Raw genomic sequence first — 26,986 nt, forward strand, 5'->3', positions numbered from 1 at the left:
AAATGCTATGTAGGACACTGTTTTGTAGCTGTATGATGACCAATAGTGAATAGTACAGCAGATATTTAATCGAGGATCCATATGATTACACGGTGCTGTATGTCTAATGGGCTAAATATGGTTAATATCTAAATGTAACTTTGTATAAATTCACAACAACATATTTCACTCAGTATCACTCAGTCTCCTGTAGGCCTATATGAAAACATACAGTGAATATTCTATATACAATATTCAGTTATTCTACAGTAGGTCATATATCATTACTTGTCATCTGATCCAACTATGTGTATTATTAATTTTTAATTCACAAAAACAAATAGTCTTCTGTAGGCTGAGTGAAGAGAGTGAAGCCCAACTGAATATCTACAGATATTTTAATCCATAGTGCAGATCTACACTGTAACGTTTATATTTAAATGAACAAAAACCACAAAATTGGGCAGTCTATGAACGGGACGGTTATTAATGTGTAAGTTTTGAGTGTCGATTTAATGGTGTTATTTCGCTGTATCCCCCCACTGGACGCACCAGGAACAGCAGGGGCGTAGATCTACCGGCTCAAGGTCTGCAGCCTCCCCCATATAGCTTTTAGTGAACGCATTACACATTTCACACTGTATTAACCAGATATACATTTTATTTGTAAAACGTTGCTAAATTGGTAAATCATGTTGCATGAAACAATTTAGTTATTTTTTGTTATTTTTAAAGTGTTAAATGTAATCCCTGAGCACTCCAGATTCCGAAAAACTCAAACTTTCTTTAAAGTCACATTACATCACATACATTTTGCACAAAAGTCATAAAAAGCATGTTCACATTTAAGTATGTGTGTGTGACTCCAGAAATACACACTCTCTAAAACAAAGAAAACTGAAGGTACAGAACCAAACAACTAAATCACTCACAATCCAAAAATAAAAGTGGTCACTTCAAGAATGTAGTTACTAAAAAACACAAAATCTTTAAAAGGAGAAAATAAGACATTTATTTACACACCTTAAGACAGAATAAAAGCCCCATACCACTCTCCTCATAAAATATACAAATATATAAAACAATTTTGAAAAATGCAAAAACTGGTCAACATGTCCATCCCTCTTGTTTGCAGGGCTATATTGGGTTATTAAAATATTTGTGGCCTCACAAACCAAAACAGTTCATAAAATTTCTCAGTTCATCATAATCTCCAGGCAAGTTATACTCCCGTCTTCTCCTTGATCCAGCCCCTGAATTTTGGGACATTTGTGTAGATGCCTGGCTTGTTTTTGCGGGCACAACCGTCACCCCAGCTCACAACTCCCGCCAGGTACATACGGTCACCCGATAAGTAGGACAGAGGACCACCAGAGTCACCCTGAGCAAAGATAAAGAGAGTTATTTAAATGGATGATAATAACAGGAGAGAGAGGAAATAAAATAATAAATAAAATAAAATAAAATAAAATAAAATAAAATAAAACAAAGAGAAACAATTAAATAAAATGGCACTTATGGACGCACAATATTAAAATTCGGACCGATACCAAAAAGATGATCATAATGTTAATTTTATGGTCAATAACCTATAAATAGCTGATAAAAAAAAAATTCGATATGATTTTGTCTAGATAAAATGTCTGTTGGATTATAATTTAACACTATGCCAGCTACCTTGGCTATATTCATGGTGAGAAACAAATTGAAAACTGAAAAAATATATAAATAACAAAACTATATATAAACAACAAATCAAAACCAAATTTTTAAAAGGTTTTTAAAGTTTATAATTGATCTATAGAAAAAATCTAAAACAAAATCTGGCCTCACAGAATCAATCAAAATGTCCATTAAAACAGGTTTCAGAGAACATTTATGTCGCTGACAATACTTTCAGCCACGGCTATTTATTTAAGAGTGTAGTTAAATTTTTTGTGTTTTTAAAGATGAACTAAGTAAACATTAGGCAAAGTGCAAAATCTGAGAAATGAGCACGACCAATTAAATATCCAATATCGACCAAAACTGATATTTAAAAAATCTCTAATATTGACCGATAACAAATATGCGCATTCCTAAACTAAATAATTAAATAAACAGAAATAAAAATATACATGCTTTGCAGCGAAAATCCTGTGAACTTGTGTGCTAAAGTTCATGAAACTCACCTGGCAAGCATCCACTCCTCCCGTCAGAACGCCAGCACACATCATGCGTGAAGTGATCTGACCAGTCATTAGTTTATCACACGTCGTACCGTTGATGATGCGAACCCGCGCTTTCTGCAGCACAATCGCACCAGCGCCTGAAATAAACACACGCCAATTAAAAATCAAAAGACAAGAACGAAGTTTAAAAAGATAAGAATTTGTGAATTTGTGAAATATGACAGGCTTTGTGAGAGGTGTAAGCATTATTGTATAGTTCTTTTACTGACCCCCTTCTCTAGTGGCACCCCAGCCGGTGATCGTGACAGAGTCACTAGAGTTGTAGACATCGGTGGCACTCGGCAAGCAAATGGGTCGAATGGTGTCACTGAAGGCCACGGCTGTATCCAGCTCCATGAGAGCGATGTCGTAGTCATAGGTGTAGGGGTTGTAGGACGGGTGAGGAATGATTTGTTTTAGGAATCTCTTCGTTGCCGTTTGTTTATCTCTTTGTGTGTGAAGACCCAAGTATGCCTCCCATGTGCCCGGCTGAGAATACCTGAGGATTCATCAGATATACAGAGATGAAGGTTTTCTCTTTTCCACTCTTAAAGCCTAAAACCAATTTAACTGATAAATGAAAACAGTATATTCATTATATTAAAGCTACACTATTTAACTTTGTTTAAAAAAAAAAAAAAAAAAAAAAAAATGTTATTCAAGTCGGCACAAAACGGAAGTTGTGTTTGTTTGTTTGTTTGTTTGTTTGTTTGTTTGTTTGTATGTATGTATGTATGTATGTATGTATGTATGTATGTATGTATGCATGTATGTATGTTATATATATATATATATATATATATATATATGAAGAGTTCAGATGCAAAAGCCTCTAAGTGCCATCTGAAATTTTCTTCTAGAATGATCATTTTTATCAAGCTCATATATTTAAGTTCAGTGATTTCACTTAAATGACAATTAATAGTTTTTGCAGATACTGATTGGCTTCATCACTGTCTCCTCTCCACCAGTAAGCTGGTGTGTGGTGGGCGTTCTGGCGCAATATGGCTGCCGTCGCATCATCCAAGTGGATGCTGCACATTGGTGGTGGTTGAGGAGATCCCCCCATCTATGTAAAGCGCTTTGAGTACCTAGAAAAAGCGCTATATAAATGTAACAAATTATTAATAGGTAATTTTCATTGCCATTTAAGTGAAATTACTGAACTTAAATATACGAGCTTGATAAAAATGATCATTCTAGAAGAAAATTTCAGATGACACTTAGAGGCTTTTGCATCTGAACTCTTCATATATATTATATATATATATATATATATATATATATATATATATATATATATATATATATATATATATATATATATATATACACACACACACACACACAGTTACACACACATACATACATACATATACATAAAAACCAAGTAGCATCTGCCAACCAATGATACTATAACTTTTCTTAGAACTTCTTTCAGCCATATTTCTTATTCATTTTAATCAGCTGGTGTTTTGGTGATTGCTTAGTGGATGTATTAAGTCAGTTCTGATCAAGTTTACACAGGAAAACCAGATTTACTAAACTTGCTGGCAAATTAGCGTGAAAACCACCTAAAAGTGACGATGGGAAGTTCTGTGGGTGATTTACTGACAATGTGCAAAAAAAAACAAAAAAAAAAACAGACGCAGCAGTTCATTTCCATTATGACCAAAGCAGTCTACCAAGAGCAGCACAACAGCCCTGGGTCACAAACATGCAGCAGAACCAATGATAATCAGGTGCGGCTCATCTACTAACAACACAGATGCAGCAAATTAAAAATAACATGGCTTAGGCCCCGATCACACCTAACGCGTTTTTCAGGTTCGAAAACGCGAGGCACACAGCACTTACCATCACACAGAACGAGCAGTGCGCTGCGTTTTTTATGTTGCTAGGCAACCACTGAAACAGCTGTCCTGTCAGTCAAGTAAACGTCAAATCAGCCTTTTATTAACTTTATTAACTTTCTGTTAACATTGTGGTAGTTACGGTTCGTGAAGTCGTTAAGCTCCTGGTAACCAGCGAGAGCACCACAAGTTTATCCTCTATCATCGCACTCTCCGGGCGTTCAAGCAACTGTAGCTTTCATCACTACAACGGAAGGCCCGCCTCTCCATTCATTCGACTGGACAGTGGGAAAAAACGCGATGACGTCGGCGCTTTTTCCGCTCGGAGTTGCTTTTTTTTCAACTTCAAAAACGCGAGGCGCAGCAGGCGCTTAAACAGCGCGCAGAACGCTCGCTGCCATAGGAAACCAATTGAAAATAGGCGCCTCTCACTGCCAAAAACGCGTCAGGTGTGATCGGCCCCTTAGCCAGCAATAAGTTTGGATAATGTCTTCCTCAGGCATTCCAAATAAATGAACATGAGTGGAGAAAATGATCTCTCTCTGTGTTGGAAGTACAGTTGTAATCGAAATTATTCAACCCCCATTGCAAATCAGATTTATTGTCAAAATGTACAGACTTTTTCTGTTTAGCTTTTTCAGCTGTTTGCAATGAACAAATCAAACAGAAGTAATTGAAATAGCTAAACACAACAAATGTTTCCTCCAAATTCAACTGAAAATGCAACTTTCAATGACTTCTGCAGTCTCAAAATTAACAACATCACAAATCTGCAAAACAGGTGTTGTCTCAAGCACACCTGATGCAAATCAAGGGCTTCATTAGTTGCACCAGGTGTGCTTGAGCTAAAACACATGAAATATCTGAACTGGCTAGGTTTGTTGAGTGTCACATTTGACTCCATGTTAGAAATATGGCTAAGTCAAAAGAATGGTCTGAAAAGTTAAGAGAAGATATCATCACCCTTCACAAACAAGGAATAGGATACAAAAAGAAAGCGAAAGCATTAAATGTTCCTAGAGACACCGTTGGAAGCATAATTCGCAAGTTCAAAGTTTAAGGAACAGTCAATGGCTGGAACCAGATTTCTGAGAAGGCAGGTTCAGAATAACCCTCGAGTGAATGCAAAAGACCTGCAGCAAGACTTGGTGGTAACAGGCACTGAGGTGTCAGCTTGCAGAGACGTACACCACTACTGACCCAAAAGCACAAGAAAAGTTGGCTCCAATCTGCTCTAAACCATATAAATTAGCCACAGACGTTTTGGGATTCTGTTCTGTGGAGCGATGAAACAAAACTGGAACTTTTCAGCCCTGTGGATCAGCGGTATGGATGCTCTGGGGCTGCTTTGTATCCTCTGGCAAGATGGATTCATTTTTGTATATCAGGAAATCCTAGGAGAAAACGTCATGCCATCAGTGAGGAAGCTGAAGCTTGAGCGTGGTTGGACCTTCCAGCAGGACAATGATCCTAAGGATACCTCAAAGTCCACCAAGACTTGGTTGCAGAAGTAGTCCTGGAAGATTCTACAGTGGCCATCACAGTCACCTGACTTGAACCCCATAGAAAATCTCTGGTGGGATTTGAAGGCGGCAGTTGCAGAACGCAAACCCATGAATATTACGGAACTGGAGGCCATTGCTCAAGAGGAACGGGTTCAGATTCCTCAGAAACGCTGCCAGAAGCTGGTGTCTGGTTATACATCTCGTTTGCAGCAGGTCATAACAGCAGAAAGGTGTTCTACTATGTACTAAAGATGCTTGCCATGAAGAGGTTGAACAATTTTGAGACTGCATAAGTCATTAAAAGTAGCATTTTCATGATTTGGGGAAACCACTTGAAGCATCTGTTGTGTTGAGCGATTTCAGTTACTTTTATGTGATTTTCTTCATTGCAAACAACCTGATTTGCCATGGGGATTGAATCATTTTGATTAATACTGTAACTATTACAGCAAGTCAAGAGCAAAATGGGTTAAGACGTACTTTTTTTATGGTGCTAAATAATAGTACTATATTGAAATACCACTAAATTAACTAATGCAAACCTTATTAAATCATGCATAATTTAAATTATCCTCTCCCCTCCCCCTTTCATCCTACAAATGCATATGGAATAAGGTGAAAAATTACTGTCCACGCTTTTTCATTTATCATTTTTCACTACGTGTCTTTAGTAAATCCTGACAGTAGTTTAATGCTAAATGAGGGTTTGCGCTGGTGCAAGCTGTAAGTAAATCAAAGTGTCACAACAGTTTTTGTGAAACATTTTGCTCTAATTTTTTTTATTTTTGTTGAGTTAATGAGTTTCTAAATTAAAAGATTTCTTTTCTAAAGGTTTCTAAAAAAAGAGAAACAGAGGAAACTCACTTGATTTTGTCGTCTTGTACACAATGGGCAGCCGTCACAAGCCAGCGTTCACTGATGATTGATGCACCGCAAACATGAGCCATGTTTTTAATGTGGAGGCTGACCTGCCATGGGAACTCGCCCACAACTGCGTCCTCCCCACCCACAACACGAGACGTCTTGAAAGCTTTCTTACCACAGTCTAGAGAATAAAGAGGGAGAGATAGAAATCAACTTTAAACCAAGCAGGATACAGATATGAGAACAGAAGTATGTGTATAATGATGTGAATGACACGCACTGCAGTTGGACTCATCGGAGCCGTCGCCACAGTCATCTATCCCGTCACACTGAGGGTTATTTTTGGTGACGCATTTGTTGTTATTGCACGTAATAGTTGAGACTGTACAAGAAATTTCTGTAAGAAAGAAAAACAAGCATTAAGAATGACTGAAGTGTTCCAAATTTCAGAATATTTTCCGTAATATATATTTTCTAGTGCTGTCAATCGATAAAAAAAAGAATTAACTCATTAAATCACAAATTTTTCAGTAATTAATCATGATTAATCACACATAACATAAAAGTTAATAATATATATTTATGTTGTAATACTTTCACATTCAATCTCCAGAATAATGTATAAACAACATAAAGACAGTATATTTTAAATGTGTTTAATGGCATCTTTTTACTAAGCACCCGTGAATGAAGGCCAGTATCAATGATACCAGTACTGATACTGATGTCTCTATTGCATTTTTTTTCTTTCTCAATTATAGCGATTCATTATAGCCATTCAACATTACAGTATAATTGAAAGCTATAATTTGTAACATTAATAGGCTTTTAAAAAAAATAACTTTTAATTTAAGTGAACAAATTTCACATAAACCCATATAATAAACGTCACATTTAGCTTTGCCTTTAATATATCAGGGCTTAACGCTATGATTTTTTCCTACTGGCCAAGGTGGGCCGGTTCAGAACTGTACCTGCTTTGCTAAAATGCACCAAAAAAGAGATTGTTTTTTAATTGTTTTTGACACATGTAACCTTGTAAACAGTGCTTTAAGATTTTCAGGTAGGTCTAACAGTTAAATAAACAAATGTAATACAGATTTTAGTCTGTACCATTCTGCATCATTCTTTATCTAAAATATAGTCACCTCTTGAACATCCATCTTCATCTGAGCCATCGTTGCAGTCACGTTTCCCGTCACACTTCAGCTTCTCGGAGACACACTGATCGTTACTGCACTTAAATTCTCCAACCTTACATCCTGCCAAAAAAGAGGACAATTATGTCAAAGCAAGTGTGGAGAGATCTGTTTCTGTGTGGGAGAGAATGATAAAGAGAGAGATATAGGCTGTATCTGAAACAGAAGACAGTCGATTAGCTGCCTGGTCTGTCAACAGAGGAGCTGTTGAAACTATTTCTTTAAAAGCAAATATCTTCCTTTGCTTTGAACTTTGAGCGTTGTAACTTTGCAGATGTTGTTCATGCTCAAACATTAACATTACACACTAACTAAAGTTAAAAAAGTTAAATTATAAACAACCACCCCTTTAAGTCCTCATGAGGAAATGGGACTCATTTTGGACTAATTTCCATGTCTCAATAACAATGTCTAATGACCTAAAACAGGGGTTTTCTTACTTTACGCTATGTATTTATCAGTAACACTTCATATCTATCATTAGGAACATTAACCCTATAAAGCCTGCTGTATCATATTTGATACATGAATCAACAATCAAAACTTTGTTGAAATAATCTGTACACAATCTACTATATGCCTATACACTTTTTTTTTAAGGAAGTAACTGTAAGAACGCCCACCTTCAGGTCATGCTAAACGTGTCATTTTGCTGTGAAATCGCTTCTGATTTTCATAAAGTAAACATAAGAACAACTTTCATATTGTTATCAATATTTCAACATGAACTCTTACTGGACTGAAGCAACTTAGGTTTGCTTTACTTATCTCTAAAAAAAATATTTTTAGATGCATGTATCAAATACGATACATCAGGCATTTGAGAAAGGTTTCTTTTTTCATCTCTCAGTCATCACTGTATTGCGTTGCATTATATGTTTAGTGTCCCCCTCACGTAAAAAAAAACCTATATAGCTTTGATCATAAAACAAATCAAATAAATATCCTTTTACTAAGACATTATTGGGAGATATAGTGACAACTGATATTTACTGTATTTGCAATTTATGCAAGTAGTCTATTAATCAAGTTTTCAAATTTCATCAAACTTTGTGGCCATATAAACAACATCTGCACCAAATTGCATATTTTTGCTCAGTTTGGGCCACTGAATAACATTGATGTGTTTTTCCTCCTCAAGTATGAGCTTCATAATCTCCTATATAATACGATATGGGCCATAAAAGCCTTTTATTGACTTATTTCATATGGCAGTGTTCTAATAAAAATAAAAATAAAAATAATTCTGTAATTTTTTTTCTTGTTATGAATTGCATCCTATTTCCCGTTATTATAGTTAATTACGCGAAGTGATATGGAACTGTAATGTGGTCAAGACCTGCCTGGAACTACTTTAGCCATGCGTTTTAGTGGCAGTGTTTACAGTGTTAACTAACATAACTACATTAAACAGATCATAAATTAAAGAAAATTATGCTGATGATGCTGAATGATGATATTTCTAACTATTAAATCATTTCTAATTTTATGTTTTATATATTCTTGACTCTCCACCTGATCTGTCCATCGGATCTAGAACAATATCAGTTAAGCTTTATAAATAACCAAGTAAACTAAAATGCTGATTTCTTGATAGAAATGGCTAGAAATCTAAAAGAAAAACTCTATAAAATGTACACAACCGTCAAACTGCATGCACAGGATTGTGAGAAATCATAAGCCGCGTTTCCATGGAAATTACTCGGAACAATTTGTCCCAGGAATTTTTTTCCCACCAGACCTGTTGCTGTCTGCGCTTCCATCGCGGTCTAAAGTACCATGGAGATTAGGAGATTTAGTCTGGTGAAGTTTGTTGATTCGAATAGCAAACAACTGTTACTGCACGCACTGCAACAGACTTTTAAAAAATGGTGGTTGAAAAAAAATGCTGTGTGAACTCAACCAATCAGCATGTTCAGCGCCCAAGTCCCACCCCCAAAAGTTCTTGAACTTTGAAAAAGTACTACTTCGCGAGCAGGGACTTTCGGAGGGAAACATTTTTACCCCGAACTTCACTTAGACCCCGGTTCCTGCGATGTAAACACACGGAGTACCACCCCAACGTCCCTAGTTCCCGGGGAAAATTCCTGCGGTGGAAACGCAGCTATAGAGAATGAAGGATACATCTAAGCTGTCTTCTTAATCTGACCAGATGAAGTCATCTTTGTTTATAGAATGTTAAAAAATCTATTAATTAAGATGCGTCTTGATGACATTTTCTGTTATTGTTCGTGGAGGCCGCATTCTTCAGGCTTCAGATGCAGCCAGAAAGAGATGAAGAGGAAAAAAAAAAAAAAAGGAAGGAAAAGAAAAGATAGAGGACAAAGGGTCTTACCACAATTAATCTCATCTGTACCATCTCCACAGTCATTTACGCCATCACACTGCCAGAACATGGGCTTACAGAACCCGTTTTTGCACTGGATCATGCTGGAGTCACATTCTGAAATACCAACCATCCACATTCAATCACAGTGTATGCCTGAGCTTAAATTCACATACAGAGGGCAAGTGTGCAAATGTGTGTTTGATTAAAGACAATGTTCAAGGAACACTTACGGCAGTTCTTCTCATCGCTGCTGTCACCACAATCGTTCCAGCCGTCACAGCGCATTGTTGGTTTTACACAGCGTTTGTTGCCGCAAAAGAACATCTCCGGGCAGGCTGAGAGATTCAGAAACTGAATTAACTGTCTAATGTTCACATTGACACCACTTTAAAAACTGTAACAGCACCATCACTGGCATCAGCAAGTCTATTTTTTCCACCTCAGCCCAGACTACTACTAAAATGGTCAAAAATGTGACCCAATTTTTAACAGTTAACCATTTTAATGCATTTACTTACGGTCAGTGGGCTCAAAGGCCTCATAAGTGGCGCTAAAACCTCGATCTACATATGATGAATCCGAGTAGAACACAACAGTCATCTTGCTACTGTTGCCGGTAACCATATAATTAGCTGCCAGCTGCCCACACAATTTGCTGCAAAGTAATAATAAGCATGTAAGTTAGAGCTGTAAAGAGTCTGGATAAACAGAGAATCATATTTTTCTTGTTTAAAATGGAGATGACAATTCTCCCATGATTCTGAACAGACAACTAAACAAAATAACATTTCATTTACTAGAGGTTCTGACAAATTGTTAATTACTGCAGTCAAAAAAAAAAAAAATTACATTCATTTTAATTTGAAAAAAATCAGTTTGAATGTATGATTTAATGGCATTCTTCACTTGTTCACTGTACTGTGAAGCTGCTTTGATACAATCTGTATTGTGAAAAGCGCTATACAAATAAACTTGACTTGACGCATTACTGGACGAATCAGCGTTTTTGAACGAATCTCTTGAATGAATGATTCAATAACAAATGCGGTCACATACTGGAGTAACACTGTAACTGAAGTCAAGTTACTTTCAGAAGGTGACTTACTTTATTTTGATCACTACCGTTGAGTTATTGTAACACAGCAATATTGATACTGTGTGATCGAAAAGACAAAAGAAGGTTTGTGAAGCTATTAAATTAGCTGTTAAATGCCTATAAATGACTACTGCTCTCTCTGGGTCAGCGGGAGCGCCAAAGCAGATTTGAATCAGTGTTATCATACTTGTCAAAGGTTTAACAGACAAAGCTGAATCGTGGTCATTTAGGAATAAGATCGCATGGGTGTTTCAATAGAGATCGCGTTCTTTTAACTTAATCGTGATGCAAGTATGAAATCTTCAGCTAAATGAATATTACAGCCGAGTGGTTCAAGATCAAATGAAGAAGAAACCTCACTAAATTTGAACTCTGAAAATGAAACATTTGTTGTGTAACCTTTTCTTCTAAAAATAAATAAATCTTGTTTTAAGGATGTTTTTTTACTAGAAAACAAGACATAAATACAGACCAAGATCCAAAAGTGAAATGTCCTATGCTTCATCAGCACTCTTGGAGAAACGTCAGATCATTCAGATCGGACAATAGACATTTCTGTGAAAAGTTTAACTGAAGCTCTAATTTACTGACCTCTTACCAGCAATCTGCACATAATCTGTACAACTCTCTGTTGAAACCATAAACTTGGGGAACTTCAGCTTGATGAATTTGCCAGCAGGAACCTTTAAACAATAGATACCAATGAGTGCTCATAAAGCACCAAACACTTTTATAAAAGTGGTTCATCAGGACATGAACTGGTTCAACATGAGTGTTTGGACCTCACCTCGATGTCCCACTGACATGTTGTGTTGGGGGAGTAATAATTAGGAAAGTTCGGTGATTGGAAACTTCCAGAGGATCCAGTCAATGTACCACCACATGTTTGATCTGTTGAAAGGGAAGATCCAGTGAGAGATAAAAAAAAACAAAAAAACAACAGTAATGCATCCCCTACTATTAATCAGTCAAGTATGTTTTTGTTCAGCCAGCCAGGATTGATCTTTACCATCTCGCTTGATCTGAGAGACACGGGCTCTGAAACCAGGATAATTCCCTTTATCGTTGGTTACCAAGGTGACCAGCATAACATTTCGAGATGAGATGAAGGTTAGAGGATCACTGGGAGAATAGTAGCCACACTTCCTGTTTGAGAGAGAGAGAGAGAGAAACTCAATTATGTTGAAATTTCACACCTATGTTGATATTTCAGTAGCTTATTCAGCCACCAGATGGCGCTACAGCCACAAACACAATTCCCTTACTCTGCCATAAGGAATCTGTCCATGGGGACCAAAGAGTCATACACTCTCACTAAGTCATTTGCACAGTTTTGTTCCAGGTTGAAGGTGTCAAAAGCCAACTTTAGCGCATAGCCCTGGTCTCCCCGAAGCTGCCATTGCACAACAGAGTTTGGAGGATATGGGGAGTCAGGGAAACCCGGTGATTTAATGATCTCATCCACAGTACCTCTGGCGTGCTGGGAGTATCTCGTATTTGCTAGACATAAGGAAAACAAAAGGTTATTCTTACACATTTATTATTGGATACACTGTACAATAATAAGTATGAATGTGCTTAAGTCCTGTTCCAAAACCTCCTGAACTTGGGGCCCTATGATTTCTGCAATGCACGAAACTGTTTTCAACGTCTGCCGTCACACTATATTAGGACACGCCACATGAACTTCATCTCCAGAGCTGCTCTGGCATTTCACCTCATGAGTATTTCATCATTTCAGCTGATAAAACTGGTAAGATACACTCCAGCCAAAATAAAAGTTTGGTTTAACTTGAAGAAATTATGACAGAAATGTTACTATTGTACAGTAGAATGTACTTCTCAAATAAAACAGCTTATTAAAACTCAAGGAATCATTTAAGGAATCTCACATATTTTCGTGCTGCAGTTTGTTTGACAAAAAAATAAGGAAACGCTCAAATTTAATTTTAACAAATTTTAATTTTTTTATTAAATTGTTAAAAGTTTTATGCATTCATTTGATTCCTACTGGTTTTGATAATACATTTTGTATTAAATCAGAAAACACTGAATGCAGATTTTTTTTTACTGTTTTATTAACATTAACATTATTATTATTGTTCAAATAATAATATATTTTAATTTTTTAAGTTATGCAAAATCAATTGATTAGACATCCTTTGTTATTAATAAAATGTAACTTAACTTCAAATGTTCACCAAGCCTTATGATTAAATTTTATATTTGAAATATGACAACTGTCTCACAAATTTTGTTTCTAAATCCTTAAATCAAGGCAGGACCAGCCACTTTCTCCCATTCATAGTAATATGAGTGTAATATGAGCCTTTGTATATCTCAAGTCTTTGATAGGTTGATCTCAAGTCTTTTGATAGTTTTTTTAGGTTGCCATCTCTGATTTATTTTTTCACTAACCTTGTTGCAACGCATTATCAGACTGCTCATGGCGATGCTGCCTTCAGTTACCTTATGGAATAGCCTTCATGTCAGGACTCAGGAGCATACCTGATACCTTAAATTGCCTCATATGGAGGCAGTTCACTAGGTTTTGGAACAGACAGTATTTGAGAGATATATGTAATGGACTAACTCACTCCTGGCATTTGAGAACAAACGTGTGTCCAAAGCTGTTAATGAAAGATTGACATAGTTATAATGAATCTGGCTGAAGACAAGCATCTGTGCTTCAGTATCATGGACATTCAGGTTTTTACATGATAGCATGCAGTCTAGAGATCAGTATCTGGATCAATCTCACAAAACATGTGAAGAACCAGGGGTCTCATTTATAAACGGGGCGTACGCACAAAACGGGGCTGAAAATGTGTGTACGCCACTTCCGACGCTTAAGTTGTGATTTATAAAAACAAACTTGACGGGAAAATTTGCGCACCTGCACGCAAACTCTGACCCATGCGTACGAACGTTTTGGAGATGGAGCAGTTTGGCGACACCGATGGTGAGCTGGAGTTAAGTGTCTTTTTGGTCACTTTTAGACAGAAAATCTTAAGAAAATTAAACATATACAGAAAGATAATACAAATATAATTTCACTCACCAAGCCTGTCACTACGCGAGCGCGTTGGGCCGTTTAGTGAAACTGACGCAAATAACAGTTTAAATGAATAAAATAATGATTTAAACTATGTTTTACTTCTGATATAAACATTTAGATTAAATATGCCATTCAAATTAATGGAGTTAAAACACTTAAACATGAAATCATCACTGAGAAGTTACAAAAAAATTTATATTCAAATTCAATCAATAGAAATATTTGTTGTGGATGCGATGTTTTTGAACACTTTTCCTCTGGCATGTTGTGTTTTAATGTTTTAACCACAGAGATAATTGCTAATCATGATAATACCAGATTGTCTGAGAAAATAGTTTCGTGCAAATATTGCCCAAGGCCTATCTGTTTCCATTAAAAATATAAATCAATTAAAAATACAATTCGGCCAGTGGAAAAGATTGAGAAAAACTTTCTCTGAAATGGACTTTACACTATTTGATTTATGTATTCAAAAACAAGGCAAGGATAGGCAACTACATGATTTTTATTAATGTAATGTGTCTTGTACCGTTAAACGTTATCACGTGGATAATCATATGCAAATTATATGCAGATGAGGATCTGCATAGTAAAACTAGGCGTTGTAAGCTCCATATATGGTTATTTCGGGGTGGAGAAGCATGTGCGCACAATCTTCCGCTGACTGGGATTTATTAAGTGAATTCTGCGCAGGTTCTGGCGTACGAACGGTTTTATAAGTCTGAATATTTTTTTGCGTACGCCTTTAGTAAGGTTCCTACGCACAGTTTTATAAATGAGACACCAGGTCACATTTCAACCACAATCACACAAAAAAAGAAATTATAATTAATTTTTTGTTGTTTTTTTGCTCAGGGGAAATTAAACCTGTAGCAATTAAAGCTGCTTTGAAACGATGTGAATTTTTACAAGTGCTACACAAATAAATGTGAATTTAATTATGCAAATTATAATTTGGATTTTGCAGAAAAATATGACCTACACATTTAGCGAGATTCATCCATCTATCCAAACTATGTAATGGATGTATTATGAATTTATATTACCTGAAGACACAACATGATCGAAGATCAGGGCACCTGGTTTTTCTCCACCTCTGCGCATAGATTTACTGGAGCTATAGATGTTATTTAAGTTGCTCACAGCCTGTTCCACCGCTGCGTCCTGCCCCACTGGAACAGTAAAATCTGACTCATAGTAAGCTATTACACTGCCCTCACTGCAGGGAGACGGAGAAACAGGCAACACTCAAGAGTCTGACCATCTCACAATATAATAACCATAAGGGAAAAAAGGGCAAATTTTTATATCACAGCAGACACGCTTCGATCACTGAATTCCTTTGGATAAATTTGTACTTTTGCCGAAAATTTGCCCCCAAATTTTTTTTGTAGAGCCTGATGAAAATTAGTTCTTGATGTGAATAGTTTTGTTGATGTCGCTGAACAATTTGCCTATTCATTCTGCTCTTTGATTTTGTGAATAAGCCTTGCCATGCAAGCAAATTAAACTTAAAGTGCCCCTATTATGCTATTTTAAGTTCCTAATTTTGTTTTGGAGGTCTCCTATAATAGCTTTACATGCATCCAAGGTCAAAAAACACTTTCATTTTCTTATATACATTGCAGCATCACCTCATTTCTCAAAGAGTCTAAAAATGGTTTGTTCGAAGATCCAGTCGCTCTGAACTCCTACTTTCCGTGAGCCTACTTTGCTCTGATTGGTCATATGACACACTCTGTTGTGATTGGTCAACTGCTTACACCACGTGTTGGTATCAAAACACTCATTTACCATATCTGAATTATAGCTCCGGAGGCTTGCTCAGCGCTTGATACAAACAGGAACAATATTCGTATTAATTCCAGTGTGTCCTCATCCTTTGGAAGTGCATGCAAAGTGGATTTGAAGGGCTGAAAAAGGGGTCTTCTCGACAAAACCAACAAACTCTTCCAGGCCTCAGCTACAACTACAGTGTTTGAGGGCTGCTCAATGTAGACATAGATGAAGACAATAGGCTGGCATTATGCAAATGTGTTACACTGTTACGTAGGGGAATTGCTGATGACTCGTTTCAGCAGTTTTGCATCAATTCTTTCCTTTAGGAAACAATAACTTTATTTGTGGTGCACTTTGTTCTTTAAAACTTTGCAGACTTTTACATTCACAAGAAGCTATATTACACACTGCATGAAAGGTAATATTTGAAAACGCATAATAGGGGCACTTTAAGAGCAGGTACATGACCAAATTATTATTCTTTTTTTTAATGTGGACAATCAGATGTAGACGTACCTGAAGGCTTGAACTCTGGAACCAACATAATATTTTGACAGTAGTTGAGATTCTGAGTACATTGATTTCAGCTGAATATGGAAATAAAAATAAAAATCAAACACTTTTCTCTGTCAACACTATGTGAAAAAGCAGCTTTAATTTAATTCTCACCTGAGACATGACTTGTTTTGCCAAGTCTTGAAACTCTGCACTGTCTGGGTTTTCATACGCATCCACAAAAACTTGATTTTTTATCCTAAGCGAGCCGGTGTAAATCTTCTGTAAATTAAAATCCTTCCGGACTGCAGGAGACATGATCCAACAAACATGTGATCAACACTGTCATTATTGACACTGGAAACAGTGTTATGCTGACTGTGACTGCAGTATTGACTTACAATGGAAATGCCAGACCAGAACCCCTATGATCAAAGCCAAAACGGCTGCCAAGATCACCAGACCAACAATGACCCTAACTTTTCCAGGGCCCCCTTTCTTCTCCAGCTTTTTATTATCTGATGCTGGCAAGAACGTGACAGCTTGGTCCCAGTCCTTGTCCTAACAGAAAAAGAGGCAAAAGAAAATTCTCAGTAAATTTCAGCAAATTCTCAGTAAATTTCAGTAAATTCTCAGTAAATTTCAGTGTCTCCAAAATGCTACAGCTAGAGTGGTCTTTAACGAGCTGAAGAGAGCACACATTACTCCTCTCCTCACAAAATTGCACTGGTTGCCAGTTGCCGCACGCATCAAATTCAAGTCACTGACGTTTGGTTATAGAACAACCACTGGCTCTGCTCCCTTCTACCTAAACTCATTACTTCAGACTTACCAGAAACTTGCGCTCTGCAAGCGAACGTCGTCTTGTGGTGCCATCTCAAAGAGGCACAAAATCTCTTTCTCGGACCTTTACCTAGACTGTTCCCTGCAGGTGGAATGACCTGCCTAACTCAGAGCGGCTGAGTCTCTAGCCATTTTTAAGAAACAGCCGAAGACACTTGATCCATTAATACTAACACTTTCTATTCTATTCTATATCTATTTATAAAAAAAATTTAATAAAAAATATATACTGCGTTAGATTGAACTGTGAAGGGTCATAGCACTTGCATATTGTCCCATTGTTAGTTTCACTGCTTCTATTGTTCTCATTTGTAGGTCACTTTGGATAAAAGCGTCTGCTAAATGAATAAATGTAAATGAGTAATTGATCAACAGTATAAACTTTTTTTTAACAACATATGAGCTCAAACTGTGTGTAAATCCCCAATTTTTTTATTATTATAATAAAAAATAGTGTCCATCATAGACAAAACCAGTGCCCTGGGTAAAAATGTAAAAATGTGGTATTATAATATTGTAATACATGTTTATTTGGTCATTTAAGCAATACAGGTGAAGAGAATACGTTTTCAATATTGATTTGATCGTACAGATGAATCATGCACAATAAGATAAATAATGAGTATTGAGAAAGTAAATAGTGTTGACCGAGACAAATCACACTTGGTACACAACGCTAGGAAATAGGAAATGCTATTCTGACCCTAAACTTTGAACAGTAGTGTAACTTGCTCTCTATGGAACACTGACCTATAATTGTGTCTTTTACAACCGCTAACAAACTCAGTGTTATCTCAGAGGGCCGTCACATTTCATTGTTCATGCCCTATTTTCTATTTAAAATGCATCAAAAAAATTAGCCAAAACAAAAAGTCGGAAGTTCATGGAAACTCTTATAGAAGAGACTTCCTGATTTTGCAATTGGGATACAAAGTGTCTAAAGAACAAATCAACCAAACATAAACTGCTGATTCCCAAGGAGATTCTCAAGGACATATAAAAAGTTTTAGCTTGTGTGTGTGTGTGTGTGTGTGTGTGGGGTTTTTCTCTTCCCTACCGCATATTTGAGACCACAAGTTCATACACATTTGACAGTCTAACCATTGTTAATTTTTCTAACATCAACAAACTGTCACATGGGGGGTCATGACATGAGAAATCAAATTTGCCTTGATCCTTTGACATAAAAAAGGTCTTTGTACCAATAAAACATCCTGCAAGTTTCATAGCTCATAATAAATAAAGCATTAATTTAATCAAGCTCCAAAAACAGCTTGTTTTGATATTGCGGGATCTGTGACGTCACATGGGCAAATACATTTGCATATGCCTGCCTCCAGAGCAAGACATCAACAAATATTTTGTTTTGTAAACGGGGCACAGTGTAATGGAGAGTTTGCAAAGAAACTTTTGTTGAAAGATGAAGCAGCCAGCTGAATCGGCTCTAAATGCAGCTGCACAAACGATTTCATAATGTTTGTCTGTAAATGACGAGTTTAAATGGATAATGTTTTCAAAACTCTACTGTATAATAGCAAGTAGGGGTGTAACAATACATCGATCAAACGTGTAACGGTACGATGCATCAATGCCACACGTAAAATAAAAACAACGATTGTTTAACTTTTAATATCTAAAAAAAAAAACATACTTTCAATGAACGTTAAATTGCAAGTTACCTGTATTTTTTTTAGTTATTACTTAATCAAAACAACCCAGCTGCAATTTGATTGATATTACGTGGAATGCACAATAAATAAAAAAAACATGATTTATGAAAATGAACAAGAACGGAGTTGTGGCGAGCAGGACGAAGCCGAGGTCCGTGAGAGAACGGCGTGAGGGCGGTGGCGTGATTACTGATGAGTGACGCACCAGTCTCGTATCTCTCATGGAGGAGCGGAAGCATAAAAGGAGCGACGACAGTGAAGGACGAGAGAGGACAGGCCTGGATTTATGTTGTGTTTTGTTTGTTTTATTATTTGTGACAGCAGTCGTCCGTGAGGGGCTGCTGTCTTTTACTTTCGTTTTTTATTCGTTTTATTTAGTTATTAAATGTTTGCCAGTTCCCGCCTCCTCCTTCCCATAACATCGAACAGTGTTACAGGGGTTATCTGTTTTAGCAAATGAACTCTTCTGTTGTAAATGTCCCAATCGGGAGAGCGTGTGCAATTTTCAAAGAGTTCAATTAAACGTTCATGTTATTTATTTTGGTTGCATTTGTGAGTGAATAAACATGTTACTGGTTGTATAAACTTGGCACATAATATCCAAATATCGATAATTGATCGATATAGCCCTGAATCGAATCATAATCGTATCGCAGAATTTTTTGAGGTATCAGCAAATATCATATCGCTGGCTGAGAGAATCGATATCGTATCGTGATGAACATGATGGGTGTTGATTCTGTTAGATAACTGACGTTAGCCAATCATAACAGTAAGTGTTTACTAACTAAATTTAAAGGAGCTGCTCATTAAAAACATCCCAAAGATCATCTCAGACAGAGGGTCAGTATGAATGTTGAAAACAAATTTTTTTCTGTATTTGTTTTTGTGCAAAAAAAAAAAAAAGTATTAAAGGGGTGGTATAATACCCCTTTTTACAATATGTAAAATAAGTCTCTGTTGTCCCCAGAGTGAGTATGTGAAGTTTTAGCTCAAAATACCCCACAGACAATTTTTTACAGAATGTTAAAATTGCCCCTTTTTGAGGGTCAGTAAAAACGTGTCGTTTCGTGTGTGTTCCTTTAAATGCAAATGAGCTGCTGCTCCCGGCACAGAGGGCGGAGCTTCAAGAGCTTGTGTGTGTGTGTGTGTGTGTGTGTGTGTGTGTTAGCACCTCCGATTACCTCAGGCAGACACGCACTAAAATGTCAGAAACTGTTCTGCCTTTTATGTTTAAACTGGAGTCGGACAAGGAGAGACTCAAGAAGAAGTGACAACAACGTTTCTGAATGGTTAGTTGATGAATGTATGTTGCTGATGTGGAGTTACTATCTTCAAGTCTTTGATATTCTGTCGTGATAATCTATAAAATCACTCGTGTAGGAACTGTTGTAAGATGCCAACAGAGTGACATGCTATTGCATTTGTGTTACGTACTGTATTGCATGTGAAAAGACGGATGCGACAGCTTGAGCAGACTCACAAATGTGCTTTACTACAACAACTCTTCCTCTTCTCAACATGGACTGTGTGTTCCTGGGGACGGGGTTTATGTAAATTGTAGGGTTAGTGATGTCACTAAGCCGGGAGGAATGTCGTGTAGTCCCTACCAGCCGTTTGTTGTAGTCCTTAAAAAACTATTTCTTTAAAAGCAAATATCTTCCTTTGCTTTGAACTTTGAGCGTTATACAACTTTGCAGAAGTTGTTTATGCTCAAACAGCAACATTACACACTAACTAAAGTTAGAAAAGTGAAATCATAATCAACCACCCCTTTCATTTTTTAAGTGAACATATTAAAGTAATTAAAAAAAATCCATGTCATGACCCCTTTAATAGTGCAGAGTAAAGTTGATGCCATTTTTAAGGGACCAGAGTGATTATTGTTCTTCTAATCAGACTTTTTGTTTTGGTTTGAATTTAAGACTTTCAACTTTCAAGTTAATGAGTGAAGAAAGTCCAGCTGTAAATTAATGAACTCCACCTCGACATTCTGTGACGACATGCATGATGCATGAAAAGCAGCTGATCACTAATGAATAAGGGGATATCCCCGAGTCATTTTCTCTGTGCCAGTTTCATTTGTGGGGGTGTTTTATCATAGTAATGCTAACTGCCGTAAGCATGTCGTAACAGATCTGTGGAATGCGTTCAGGCGTATACACACACACACACACACACACACACACGTCAGACAAATATAGAAAAACATTCTGAAATATATAAATATAGAACTGCTGATCATTCAAAACACATCAAAATCCTCAGTTCTTGCCATGTGCTCCGAAACATGTAACCTGATCTACATATAACTAGCAGTGTTGTTTAAAAAAGGCAGCTTGCCCAACTTTAAAACAAAACAATCAAAGCTATTCAAGGGAGTAGTATCTTATTTTTAGGGCCCGAGCACCGATGGTGTGAGGACCCTCTTGGAATTGCTCTGTTTATTATTATTATTCTTCTCCGCATTTAATTGCATTTTTGAGGGCCTAAACATGCTCGAAAACTCACAAAACTTTGCACACGCGTCAGAACTGGCGAAAATTTACATCTGATATAGGTTTCAGAATTGGACGGGGCAAAATGGCTCGATAGCGCCACCTATAAAAGTTCAACGGAGTGCGCCTCCCGCAACGTTCCACGTACGTGCACGAAATTCGGTACATACATGTAATCACCTAATACCTACAAAAAAGTCTCTTGGAGCATAGCCCTAAACACAACAGGAAGTCAGCCATTTTGAACTTCCTCTCAGATTTTTGTGCAGTTTTTGCCATTTTCATGCCTCGTACTTTAACGAACTCCTCCTACAGTTTTAATCTGATCATCTTCAAATTTGGTGAGTGTAATCTTAAGGCCTTTGCGACGTTAAATTGCGAAGATCTTGAGTTTTCGTCGAAGGGCGGGTCCTCGGCGGCCTGACAAATTTCGATGTTTCGCCATGAAACAGGAAGTTGCTGTAACTCAGGCATGGAATGTCCAATCTGCCCCGAACTTCACACGTTTGATAAGCGTTCTGTCCTGAACACATGACCATGCTCATATTCAGTTATAGTCATAGCGCCACCTGCTGGCAACAGGAAGTGACATGTTTAACACTGTTATGGACTCCTAATAACATATAAAAAAGTGCCAGCAAGTGCTAAACATGCTAACAACATACTAGAAGCATGCTAAAACATGCTAGCAAACTCTTAGCTAAGTGCTAAAGCATGCTATTTTTGCAATTAAATAGGAATTTGCTGTAACTCAGGCATGGAATGTCCAATCTGCCCCAAACTTCACACTTTTGATAATCGTTCTGTCCTGAACACATCTACATGAGAATATTCAGTTATAGTAATAGCGCCACCTACTGGTAACAGGAAGTGTCATGTTTAACACGTTGATGCCATTCTAGCAACATGTTAAAAATGCCATTGACTTCTAAACATGCTAGAAACATGTTAAAACATGCTAGCAATACTTAGCTAAGTGCTAAAGCATGCTAATTCAATGAAACAGGATGTTGTTGTTACTCAAGAAGGCAATGTCCAATCTGCGCCAAACTTCACACTTTTGATAAGCGTTCTGTCCTGGACACATGACCATGCTCATATTCAGTTACAGTCATAGCGCCACCTGCTGGCAACAGGAAGTGACATGTTAAACACTGTTGTGGACTCCTAATAACATATAAAAAAGTTCCAGCATGTGCTAAACATGCTAACAACATACTAGAAACATGTTAAAACATGCTAGCAAACACTTAGCTTAGTGCTTAAGCATGCTAATACTGCAATTAAATAGGAATTTGCTGAAACACAGGCACGGAATGTCCAGTCTGCCCCAAACGTCACACGTTTGATAAGAGTCATGGCCTGAACACATCTACATGAGAATATTCAGTTATAGTAATAGCGCCACCTACTGGTAACAGGAAGTGTCATGTTTAACACGTTGATGCCGTTCTAGCAACATGTTAAAAATGCCATTGACTTCTAAACATGCTAGAAACATGTTAAAACATGCTAGCAAAACTTAGCTAAGTGCTAAAGCATGTTAATTCAATGAAACAGGATGTTGTTGTTACTCAAGAAGGCAATGTCCAATCTGCGCCAAACTTCACTCTTTTGATAAGCGTTCTGTCCTGAACACATGACCATGCTCATATTCAGTTACAGTCATAGCGCCACCTGCTGGCAACAGGAAGTGACATGTTAAACACTGTTGTGGACTCCTAATAACATATAAAAAAGTTCCAGCATGTGCTAAACATGCTAACAACATACTAGAAACATGTTAAAAAATGCTAGCAAACACTTAGCTTAGTGCTAAAGCATGCTAATACTGCAATTAAATAGGAATTTGCTGTAACACAGGCACGGAATGTCCAGTCTGCCCCAAACTTCACACGTTTGATAAGAGTCATGGCCTGAACACATCTACATGAGAATATTCAGTTATAGTAATAGTGCCACCTACTGGTAACAGGAAGTGTCATGTTTAACACGTTGATGCCGTTCTAGCAACATGTTAAAAATACCATTGACTTCTAAACATGCTAGAAACATGTTAAAACATGCTAGCAATACTAAGCTAAGTGCTAAAGCATGCTAATATAATGAAACAGGATGTTGTTGTTACTCAAGAAGGCAATGTCCAATCTGCGCCAAACTTCACACTTTTGATAAGCGTTCTGTCTTGAACACATGACAATGCTCATATTCAGTTACAGTCAATGCGCCACCTGCTGGCAACAGGAAGTGACATGTTAAACACTGTTGTGGACTCCTAATAACATATAAAAAAAAATGCCAGTAGGTGCTTAACATCCTACCAACATACTAGAAACATGCTAAAACATACTAGTAAACACTATAAGTACTAAACCATACTATTACTACAATTAAATATGAATTTGCTGTAACTCAAACATACAATATCCAATCTGCCCCAAACTTCACATACTTGATAAAAGTCCTGCACTGAACACATCTACAAAGCAATATTCAGATATATAACCCCACCTACTGCCAACAGAAACTGAACTGGTTAACACAGTAATGCAGTACTAACCACATACCTATTGTGTACTAAGCATGCTAAAAACATACTAAACATGCTAGCAACTACTATATACTGTATACCTCCTTAAATGCACATTGCCCAACCATGCTCTGTCTTCCTAAAGCCAACGAGTGACGATGGCACGGGTGCGAGGGCCCTTTCATCGCTGCTTGCAGCTTTAATCTTTAAATACCTTTTATATCCTGATCTTTTTTACAACCCGAATTCCAGAAAAGTTGGGACGTTTTTTTTTTTTTTTTTTATAAAATGAAAACAAAAAGACTTTCAAATCACATGAGCCACTATTTTATTCACAATAGAACATAGATAACATAACAAATGTTTAAACGGAGAAATGTTACACTTTTATCCACTAAATGAGCTCATTTCAAATTTGATGCCTGCTACAGCTCTCAAAAGTTGGCACGGGGGCAACACATTTTGACAACACAAGCAAGACATTTTGAAAAGATTCAGCTGGGAGAACATCTAGCAACTAATTAAGCTAATTTATATCAGGTCTGTAACATGATTAGCCTTTTCTGGAATTCGGTTTGTATATCTTTATAACTTTTTTGTGTTAAACATATGTCACAATAAATACAAATAATGAAATGTGAAACCACCCTAACTTTTGTGAAGGGCCTTCACAAAGGGACTCATTTTGAGCCAGTTGTGCCACTACTTTTACTTCCTAGTGCTTCGCAACTAGCGACAGACCAATATTTAGTCAGGGTTATTATCATTACCTAAAACTATTAAAAACATTTCTGTTAATTGAAATAAAACCGAAATAAAATATAAATATTAGTTGGAAAAACTTAACCTGAAATAGGTTTGTTAAAGCACCAAAATGATCACCTGGAAATAAAAATAAAAAACCTAAAACTATAAAATAATTTATTTTTAATAATTATTAATAAATTAAACCTACATAGAATTTTTTATTTATTTTTTTTAACTTTAAAAATGTCAAAAGCACAAAGTACTAAAAACTAATTAAAAATAAAAAGCCAATTCAATATATTAATACAACTATAAAAAAAATTATTTAAAAATAACACTGATTTACACATTCCAAAAACAACACTGTCAAAGGGCTTTCACAAATTTTGTGAATTAAAAATAACTATTAATGTTATTTTCACACTGTAGTCTGTGTCTCATTTACTATTTTTTAAATAGTAATACACTTATTGGTATTATTTCGTCCAACAGTCACCCAGTACACTGAGAAAACTATTTGGTGTAGGACTTTTGAAACAATTGAAATTTCACCAATAATTACAAAGAAACGGCAAGTGACTGCAAATTGAATTAAACATGAAATTTTGAAGTAGAAAGAATGAAATGGTATTTTCTTTTCAAATGTACTCCAATAATCCGATTTGCTTACATACAACTTAAAATTATTATTATTTCTTTTTTTCAGTATACCCTAGATATCTCAGAATCGACATTGGCGGTTGAAAACCACATATCTTTCACTATCACTACATATCACCAAAGTACGACTGTTTTGAATCTACTCCTCAAGATGACAGTCAGCTACCAATAATCATAAGACATGAAAGCTGCTATAGTGGACTGTCTGGAAGCACTTCATTTAGGGTATTGTGAATGTCCATTGACACCCTTTCCTCAGAGACTTCAATGAAGTAGTCAGCAGAATGGCTTAAACTCACACTTCCTATGGATGATCTATAGAAATGAAGTCCCTTACACATGCCAAACCAACCGAGACGGAAAGAAAATTGACTAGACAGGAAATGAGGTTTCCTGGTATGAAACCTCCAGTTTCAGCAGTGGAGGCACGCTTATAAGTTTGGTAACTAAATAAGTTTTGCCCACTAAAGAGCTCAATGCACTCAAACATCAGGTTATGCGATGTGTCACTCTATCATTCATTGCGTAATAAGGCCATTTAGATAAAAACGTAGAATATTATCAATACTAGCTTTTATCTTGCTCTTTAAAGAAAGACCAACCAAGTCACAAAGAAAGCTCAGCTAAATTAAATAGAGCTGAAGCTGAACATCACTAGAATAATGTGTAGCCAGCCACTATGAAATGTGTGTGATGTTTTAAGTTCTAATTCATTTTCAACGCATTTCTAGGCACAGAAACCACAATTGTATGATTATTAATGTGGTTTCCATGAGTGTGGGAAACTTGATGAATATGGGTAACGTTAGTAGCACTGCTGTTTAAAATGGACCTGTTAACCACATCTCTAACGAACCACAATCTTGTTTAGTGTTTCAAATTTCCACCTCTTGCAGTTCTTACGCCTTCTGATACAACAAGAAATACATTCATGCGAGAAAAAATATGTTTTTGGGACATAAATGATGTGAGATTTCAGTTCTTCGTTAGATGTTTAAAGGTGCTTGGCAGGTTGAATAATCACAATATGGCGAAACTTACCGAAGAACCGGGAGTGTACCGCATTCCTCCATCCATAGGGTCCATGTCCGAGAAACCACCGGCAGAATATCAACACACCTTTCTTCTCACTCTTCCACTTCTGCTGACAAAATAAGGCGAGTAAATGTGTATTGAGAGGGAAAAACAGACTTGTTATTCTCAGCTGAAGTCAAACAAATGTGGAAAACAACAACGCCCATAACAAGTGCACGCGACAACAAAATAAAACATTCAACCGTCCTATAAAAACGTCCACCTGAACTTTCGAACAAACTAAGACGTGTAAATCACGAAAACGAAATCACACGATTAAAACGAGATATGTATTTATCTTCCGCAGAGAGTGAAGTTTGTGTCCTCTACCTGTGAGTCGAGAAGATATTTCCGGAGAGATTGGCGATACAATGGGAGTGACTAGCTCAAGCGATACTGTCTCTACAGGTGTGCACTTTACCTTTAAACACTTTTAAACCCAATTCCACACTACAAACCCTCAAAGTAAGGTGAATACATCCGTTAATATTTTAAAACGATTGTAAGGTTCATTTTAAGTACGTATATGACTGTATAACGTTAGTATCGATCCGTGTTTCGGCTGCGGAGTGACTCACCTACCGCGGGGTGTGGGCG

The 26,986-nt window shown here is 36.8% G+C and overlaps 1 protein-coding gene and 1 long non-coding RNA gene across 4 annotated transcripts; one reads left to right on the forward strand and one right to left on the reverse strand.

Annotated features, from left to right (window-relative positions):
* Positions 1-622: 622 nt before the first annotated feature.
* On the reverse strand, positions 623-26,986 carry st14a (ST14 transmembrane serine protease matriptase a). Of its 3 annotated transcripts, none has more exons than XM_082183176.1 (20): positions 26,968-26,986; positions 26,357-26,456; positions 16,769-16,928; positions 16,542-16,672; positions 16,389-16,459; positions 15,140-15,312; positions 13,633-13,665; positions 12,301-12,535; positions 12,045-12,181; positions 11,823-11,926; positions 11,627-11,718; positions 10,458-10,594; positions 10,170-10,274; positions 9,946-10,053; positions 7,560-7,673; positions 6,692-6,808; positions 6,412-6,592; positions 2,420-2,688; positions 2,151-2,287; positions 623-1,360 (listed from the first exon to the last, which is right to left on the reverse strand). In XM_082183176.1, the coding sequence occupies exons 2-20, from the start codon at positions 26,399-26,401 to the stop codon at positions 1,202-1,204; spliced, it is 2,508 nt and encodes an 835-aa protein (XP_082039302.1). In that variant the 5' UTR covers positions 26,402-26,456; positions 26,968-26,986; the 3' UTR covers positions 623-1,201. The 3 variants fall into 3 exon arrangements, with proteins under 3 accessions (XP_082039302.1, XP_082039300.1, XP_082039301.1); XM_082183174.1 differs by lacking the exon at positions 26,968-26,986 and adding an exon at positions 26,720-26,961; XM_082183175.1 differs by lacking the exon at positions 26,968-26,986 and adding an exon at positions 26,720-26,961 and having other exon boundaries at positions 26,357-26,459.
* On the forward strand, positions 3,527-6,367 carry LOC309508698. Its single transcript, XR_014209678.1, has 2 exons — positions 3,527-3,987; positions 4,510-6,367. It is a non-coding gene; the product is annotated as an uncharacterized lncRNA (long non-coding RNA).

Source organism: Leuciscus leuciscus, assembly GCF_965113295.1.
Source record: "Leuciscus leuciscus genome assembly, chromosome: 10".
In the NCBI taxonomy this organism is placed as follows: domain Eukaryota; kingdom Metazoa; phylum Chordata; class Actinopteri; order Cypriniformes; family Leuciscidae; genus Leuciscus; species Leuciscus leuciscus.

Bases quoted from the DNA above. Each gene is read 5' to 3' on its own strand.
- st14a (XM_082183176.1), bottom strand. From the start codon at position 26,401: ATGGACCCTATGGATGGAGGAATGCGGTACACTCCCGGTTCTTCG. The intron at 13,666-15,139 runs GTAATATAAATT...TTTCATTAACAG, and splicing joins CGATCATGTTGTGTCTTCAG to CTTTGGACACACGTTTGTTC. The intron at 12,182-12,300 runs GTAAGGGAATTG...TCTCTCAAACAG, and splicing joins GACAGATTCCTTATGGCAGA to GAAGTGTGGCTACTATTCTC.